Here is a 7824-nt window from a genome sequence, read left to right on the forward strand (position 1 = left end):
ATGTACATTATTTACACACAAAGGCTACAGTCTAACATTTCAAACCAACAGAGGAAAAAGACAAGACCTTGGGGGAAGGGACTCCATGATGGAATGAAGAAGAAATCAACTTTCAATACAGAATGAAAACTGCAACTCATTGTTTCTGGCCTTTCTCTTGTGTGGTATTCCCTACAAACATAGATGGAATGGCAGAATGGGCATGAGGCCTGGGATTACAGATCCCCCAGGTTCCATAACGCTACCTGTGTCCGTTACACAAAAGGTAGAGACAAGTGGAAGGGCAGCTGCAGAGAAGCTATTGGCACGGACAGGCCCACTCTAAAATAGACAAGTCCTACTTTCTTAGCTCCTGAGGATGTCTTGTGGTAGTGGCATGCTCTCAGTATTCACCTGCCATGGAGAAGTACCTCCAGCTTACTGTGTGGATTTAGTGCTGACCTCCTGCCTTGTTATTCATTTATCACTCCCATACTGGGGCTTGAACTCAGGGCCTGGGCACTGTCCCTTAGCTTTTTTGCTCAAGTCTGGCACTCCACCACTGGAAACATACTTCTGGCTTTTTGGTGGTTAATTGGAGATAAGTCTCATGAGCTTTTCTGCCCAGACTGGCTTAGAACCACAATTCTCAGTTCGCATCCTCCTGAGTAGCTGAGCCACCATGGTGTAGAGAGACTTGCTTTCTTTTGAGCCTTTTCCTATACCCAACTTGTGCTTTTCCTTTGATGAAGATTATAGCCCAGGCCCACTGCAGAGCTGGCTTCTCAGGGATGCCTGGGTCAAGTTGAAGCTAGACGTGTGACTTCCTGGCTGCAGTGGCAGGTACATGCAAACCAGTCGTGTACAAGAAACTCTGATGGAAGGGGACTTTGCACAGCAAGTCAAGGTCACAGGCAGCACAGGGTCAGGGAGGCCTAGGGTCCCAAGGACTCCAGATAGAGGCCCTCCCTTCCCCCACCAAGCAGTGCATTGAGCCAGAGCAGTAGTAAGATGTGCCCCTCCATGCAGGGCATGGGGACTGGCCCACATGTGTTGTTGACATCTGGACTGGGGAAGAGCCACAGGCAAGCTGGACATAGAGAGGGCAGGTTCCCAAGGGCTTGGCATGAGACAGGAGTCCAGGGGGGCCAGCCTGAGACTTGGCAAATTTAATCTGGATGCCAACAGGGCAGGGCAGAGGTTGCACAAGTTGTGTGTGGGTCTGTAAAGCACTATATTCTTGAAGCAGGTACCCAGACCCAGGTCGGCGGGAAGGGTAGGCCAAGGGTCGGGGAAGACTGGCTGAGAACTGAGGTGCTCGGGACATTGGAACCTGAGCGCAGGTCCTCAATTGGTGTCAAGGGCTGTAGCAGGCCGTGTGTTTGCTACAGGCTTTGGACATGACCCCAAGTGGATTGGGAAGGAGGGTTCTCTAGAGCCAGAGCACAGCATCAGGGGTGGACTGGAGCAGCGAGAGTGGCTAAGGGGTTGGGTGCCAGGGACTTGAGGAGATGGTTGGGAAGCAAGAAGGCTTCCGAGGTGTGATGCTGGGAGGAGGAGGGGCATGCTTGAGCGTCAGGACTAGGTCCAGGACATCTCAGTATGGCCCAAAGCTCCAGCCAGAACTGACCTGTACCTAGAATGGACAGGGGTCATGGAAGGCCTGTAGGACAGGGTAGTATGGCAGAAGCCAGGCCTGGTCCTGCCTGGAGCAAACTGGGCACCACAGGTCCCAGGAGGAACAGAGTCTTGGGGCTCCAGAGCCCCTTTGTGCCCCTTTGATCTAAGCCATGTCCTCCAGCTGCGGTGGATCGAGCTTCTCAGCTGGCCTATCTTCATCCATGGCTTCCTCTTCCTCTGGCTTCTCGGTGTTCCGGACCAGGCTGTCTGGCCCAGGCACAGTCCCCAGCACCTTGGTGCTGTGCTCCTGAGCTTTGGCTCGGAGTGCCGCGATGCTGTTTTCCCTCAGTTCCTCCTGGGAGATGGCCACCTGGACGTCGGGGCCCCGCTCCTCCTGCTCCATCTTGTCAAGCTTGGGCAGGGCCTGGCGTTCCACCTCGGGTTTCCTCCCCGACTCAGCTGCTGCCTCCAGCGACTTTTTGTGCATCCCTAAAAAGAATTGTTGGTATTCGGGTTTAGAAAAGCGCCTGGGAAAGCCATCTTGAACTGAAAACAGCAAAGATAGAGAGAGGCCAGAATTAAGGACGAGCAGAAAGCCTTAGGTCACATCCTACAGTCACACGAGTCCCAGGGCTGGGCTGGGGTCAGGGAGCAAGGGAGGATGGCTGAGAGGGCTGAGGTTGAAGGCCAAGAGCCAGAACCAGGCCTGAAGAATACAAAACCCTTGGGTACCTTCCCCAGGCTCCAGCCTGTTATCCCTTCAGAGCACAGAACATATTCTCCACCCTTCTGGGCTGGGATTCTAGACCTTAACCCCCCCTACCCCCACCCCAGGAGGCTGCAACTCTTAGACATAAGCCCAGATGGCAGGTAGGGGAAGATGGCAAGGGAAGAGAATGGGGAGAAAGAGTCGTTTGGGCAGAGCTAAAGTGGTGGCCAAAGGGACCTTTAGGTCCCCTCAACCTTGAAGGTGGGCTGTTTCATTCACTATAAACCCCCAAGGGCCAAGGAGAATGGAGGTGAGGATTCTAGAGCCACAGCCACACCCGCCTCACAGGATTCAGAGTCCTGTCCAGGATGAGTTCTTGGTACACAGGAAGGAGGTGTGAGGGACAGACACCCTGCCTGCGTCCTCAGGGGAGAAGGGAGGCCCACGTGGAGAGTCCTAGGCTGCTGCGGCCAGGTCTCCTAGCCCAGACTCCAGGTCTGTCCCCACCTGCAGGGATCCCACTCTCCTCACTGCAGGGGCAGGCCCCCAAGGAGGGTGCCGGCTCTTACCCAGTAGCCACGGGGCACAGGAGTCCATGATGCCATCCTTGGCTGACTTGAGGATGGACTCGGGCAGGGGGATGGAGTGCCGCACCATGGCCCCGTACAGCCCGTATTCTGCCATGACACTGCTCCGGCCCCAGCATTTCTCTCTCTTCCTCCACTTGGCTCTGCGGTTCTGGAACCAGACCTGCCAGTGCAGAGGAGTGGGTCAGGGGTCAGGGGTCAAGGGGCAGGGCTGGGCTCTGAGAAGCTCTGGGATGGAGGGAGATCCTTTCCTAGTGGTCTAAGATGTCCTAAGCCTAGCTTCCCCATCCCTGGTGTCCCCAACGCTCCTCAAGTTCAGGGAGTATCTACGAGGATATCAAGTCCTGTAAGAATACAGTGAGCAAGCTGGGTGCTGGTATCCTGTGCCTGTAATCCTCCCTACTCAGGAGGCTGAGATTTGTGGGTCCCAGTTCAAAGTCAGCCTCCGCAGGAAAGTCTGTGGGATTCCAGTTAACCGGCAAAAAGCCAGAGGTGCAGCTGTAGCTCAAGTGGTAGAATGTTAGCTCTGAGTTCAAACCCCAGCACTGGCACAAAACCAAACCAAAACAAAAAAATGGGTCTCTTTTTTGTTTATAATCAAAGCAGATCTAGGGAGTTGGGCTGGGGGAAGCGGCTGGGACAGGACGTCCTTCCGTCCTTCCGGGAGTGGTTCTAAGCTTACAGCTTAGTGGTTCTAAGCTTACAGCTGGGAAACCTGAGCCTGACAGCTTGCAGATACTCACACCTCCTGAGTGTAAACTGAAGGTGATACAGATTTAAAAAAAGACAAATGCCGGAGTCCCTGTCTGGCAGTGCGTCTAGCTCAGGCTCCTTCTTTTCAGAGGCGTCCAGGAAAGCTTGGGGAACCGGGAAGCTCCTGGCAGTGGACATTCTTGGGGCCAGGGAGTAGGGAGGAGAACCTTTTCCTGGAGGCCAGAATCAGCCTCCTTTCTCATCCCCTCCTGTTCCAGCTGCGTCCTGCCCAGCTGCTTTGCCTCCATGTTCCGGCAGTCACGGAAGGAAGCCGAACTTCTCCAGGCATTAGGTGCAAAGGAGAAGGAGGACCTTGGAGGGGTGGGGGTGGGGTGGGAGAGATAGGCAATACCCTGGGGAATACTGGGGGGGAGGGGAGGGGGGAAAGGGGAGGGTGCTGAGCTGATGAGTTCAGAGTCAGAACGAGCCTCGGGTCGCAGGGAGGGGGCAGGTCTGTGTTTCTTGGAAGAGATCTCAAGATTGGTTTGCGTAAGGAAGATTTCCTGATCTCCAGAAGCAGTTTTCCTGAGACTTCAGCATCTGACAGACAGGGAATTTCCTGGTCTCTCAGAAGGGAAGGAACCCCAGGTCCTTGTCTCTTCAGGTCCAAGGAGACCAGAGGACAAAGCCTCCTGGGGGATGGGGTGAGGTTGGGGGATCAGAAAGAGGCGGGGCTGGGGAAAAGCCATCCCTTTCCTGGGTGATTTTCCATCCCTGCGGCCCCCCTTTCCCTCAGGGCCCCCCTTTCTCTCCAGGGGCCCCCCTCCCTCCAGGCCCCTCCCCAGCCCGGCGCAGCTCAGCCGAGGTATCAGCTTTTGATGAAAAATTGCTCCAGCTCTATTCAGGAGGCGGCAAAAGAAGAGTCACCCCCAGGGGCAGCCCTGGGCTGATTGAAAAATAAGTTAATTTCAGTTTGAATCGATGGGCCTCAGGCACTGAAATATCACGGGAAATTAAAGCGGCCGCTCTCCCGGGAGCCGCGGCATTGACCCGCACTAATTAATGCTGGGGCGGCCGCGCTCGCCCCGCCGCGAGCCGCCTCCCCCTCCCCGGGGGACCCCAAACACTTCTCATTTAACTAATTAGACGGGGAAAATTGGGTGTTAATTTGTTTAGGATTTTTCCTCCCCTCCCCCCCCCGCAGCTCCCTCCCCCTCCCCCACCCCGGCCCCCGCACCGGGGGCGCGGAAATGAATGCGGGGCTCGCTGGCAGATGGCTGCCCCGGTCACTGCAATCTTCTCCGACTTGATTGCTTGATTAGGTCGTTAGCACATTAAAAAAAAAAAATTGCTCGCCGTCTGGCGCTGGCGTGATGAGTGGGACGCGCGGCAGCGCCTGGGTAATTTATCTTTTTATACGGCAAAGAATTTGATTTCAATCTGCAGATATATGGGGCGCCTTTGACACCTGTTTAACATCGCGCTGCTGACAGCTTAACCCTTTGCTGCCGGGCAGCCTAAACTGGAGTTCCCCGGGCGGGGTGGGGGGGGTCGGGAGAGGGAGGGCGGCGCCATCCATGCGGTTCCCGCCGCCGCCGCCAGGTGGCGCAGCGAACGCCAGGTGCCCCACGGCCACTGGAGTCGGCGGCCGAGCAAGGCCAGCCACGTCCGGTAGGGGGCGCCCCGGGGAGGCCCCCTAAGCAGCCAAGCGGCCACAGGGACGCTTGCTCGGGGCCCAGCACAGAAAGACTGGCCAGTCCACGCACATCCTTAACTTGACCCAAATGTCGGTATCCCTGGTTTGGCATTTATTCCTAAAAATGGAACTGACACTGCATCGGACTCCCGGGGCCTCTCTGCCTGCACAGTGGCCAGCGCTGTTAGAAAGCGTTTGCCACTTTGGCACCTGCAGGTCCAAGATGGCTCATAGAACCAAGATGCTGGGAAGCCTGACCCTGCCAAGGATAAGGCTTTTATAATCTGAAGGCCACTAGATGGCTGCCCTCCATACACTATGGAGTGGACAGCCTTCTCGGTCTTCATCTTGGCCTGGTCCTCCCAGGCGTTTAAGTGATCCCAGGGCCGCCTATGAGGTCTACAGGGTGAATGTCCACTATCTGCCCTACCTAGGACACGTGGTTAGTCTGGGACCGCTGTCTTGTTCCATTTCCATCCTGTTAGCATTTGGTCCCCCTCTACACTTGCTTCAAGTTGCTTTCTCCCAGAGGCAAAATCTAAAAGGATCCATCCATATACAAGGGCATCCGTTATATAGATTAGAATGCCTCCTATGGAATTCCAGATACCAAGAATATGAATATAACCAAGCCACCTGCTCCCTAGTTATGCAAAAGCGTGTCAAGCTTGACTACAGTGCATAGTAGCACATCAAAGTGACAGCCTCTTACCAACAATCCCTGGGGCAAGATAGGAAGATGTCTCTGGTTTTAGAAACGCCTATGATACATATACTACATGGTACATGGCCTGGAACAGCAGCAGCCTCTTATAATCACACCCTTTAACAAAACATATACATACACTAAGAGAGCTAACTAAATTGCACATGGTCTGGTCTGACTTTTGCCACCATATGAATTTTCAGCCATATTTAAGAAAACATTTTCCAGTCTGGGAAAGTGGCACAATGGTAGAGTGCTTGCCTTGCATACATGAGGTCCTTAACACCACATAAGCAGAAAAAGCCATAAGTGGCACTGTGGCTCAAGTGGTAGAGTGCTAGCCTTAAGCTAAAGAGCTGAGGGACAGTGCCCAGGCCTAGAGTTCAGGCCTCACAACCAGCAAAACAAAACAAAACAAAACAAAAACATTTTCCATGCAGTTTGGATTTAGGAATCCTGAAGAAGGTGCTGATTGTGGAGTATAAAAATACAGAAAATAGAAAAAAAAATAGGGCTAGGAATGTGGTTTAATGGTAGAGTGCTTGCCTAACATGCATGAAACCCTGGGTTTGATTCCTCAGTCCCACATACACAGAAAAAGCCAGAAGTGGCGCTGTGGCTCAAGTGATAGAGTGCTAGCCTTGAGCAAAAGAAGTTCAGGGACAGTGCCCAGGCCTTGAGTTCAAGCCCCAGGACTAGCAAAACATACAGACACATACACACAGACACACACACATACAGAGCAGCTCAGGGACAGTGTCCAGGCCCTGAGTTCAAGCCCCAGGACTGGCAAAAAAAAAGTACAGAAAATAGCCTGGGGCCTGGGAAGGTGGCTCAGTGTTAGAGTGCTTGCCTTGCATGCACAAGGCCCTGGGTTCAATTCCTCAGCACCACATAAGCAGAAAAGGCTTGAAGTGGCACCGTGACTCAAGTGGTAGAGCTCTAGCCTTGAGCTGAAGAGCTGACAGAGCCCAGGGACAGAGTTCAGGTCCCACAACCGACAAAACAAAACAAAAAAACAACCAGAAAATAGCCTGATGCTGGTGGCTCATTCCTATAATCCTAGGCTACTCAGGAGGCTGAGACCTGAGGATCATGGTTCAAAGCCAGCCTGGGCAGGGTAGTCCATTAGACTTTTATCCACAAAAAACTTTTAACCACAAAAAAACAGAAGTGGCCCTGTGGCTCAACGTGGTAGAGCACTAGCCTTGAGAGAAAAAAAAAAAAACCAACCCTCAGGGACAGTGCCTAAGCCAGAGTTCAAGCCCCAGGACTAGCAATACTACTACTACTACTACTAGTACTAGTACTGCTACAGAAATGCTCAGCATTGGTGGTTACACCTATAATCCTACTTACTCAAGAAATCTGAGGTCTGAGGATCATGGTTCAATACCAGCTTGGGCAGGAAAGTCTATGAGACTTGTCTCCAATTAACCACCAAAAAACTGGAAGTAGAGATGTAACTCAAGTGGTAGAGCACTAGCTTTGAGCAAATAAGCTAAGGAACAGTGCCCTGGCCCTGAGTTCAAGCCCCAGTACCAGTGTGCATGCACACGTGCACACGTGTGTGTGTGCGCATGCACACACACACACACACACACACACACACACTATAGAAATAGCCAGGCTCACGCCTGTAATCCTAGCTACTCAGGAGGCTGAGATTTGAGGGTTGTAATTTAAAGCCAGTTGAGGTAGAAAAGTATCTTTTTTTTTTTTTTGTGAATAGAAAAGTATCTCTTTTTTGGGGGGTCTGGTCGTGGGGCCTGAACTCTGGGCCTGGGCGCTGTCCCTCAGCTCTTCAGCTCAAGGCTAGTGCTCTACCACTTGA

The 7824-nt window shown here is 53.1% G+C and overlaps 1 protein-coding gene across 2 annotated transcripts in view; it reads right to left on the reverse strand.

The window, feature by feature from the left end:
* Positions 1–1762: 1762 nt before the first annotated feature.
* The window catches only part of Vsx2 (visual system homeobox 2), a 24559-nt gene continuing 18497 nt past the window's right edge, over positions 1763–7824 (reverse strand). Inside the window, exons 4-5 of one of the 2 annotated variants that reach the window (XM_013014877.1) lie at positions 2878–3058; positions 1763–2088 (exon numbers count right to left, since the gene is read on the reverse strand). In XM_013014877.1, the coding sequence (XP_012870331.1) occupies positions 1763–2088; positions 2878–3058 (507 nt within the window). Of the gene's footprint in view, positions 2146–2877; positions 3059–7824 lie in introns of both variants that reach the window. The other variant, XM_013014872.1, reaches the window with a different exon arrangement.

The sequence above is a fragment of the Dipodomys ordii genome, unplaced genomic scaffold, assembly GCF_000151885.1.
Source record: "Dipodomys ordii isolate 6190 unplaced genomic scaffold, Dord_2.0 Scaffold2, whole genome shotgun sequence".
Lineage (NCBI taxonomy): Eukaryota > Metazoa > Chordata > Mammalia > Rodentia > Heteromyidae > Dipodomys > Dipodomys ordii.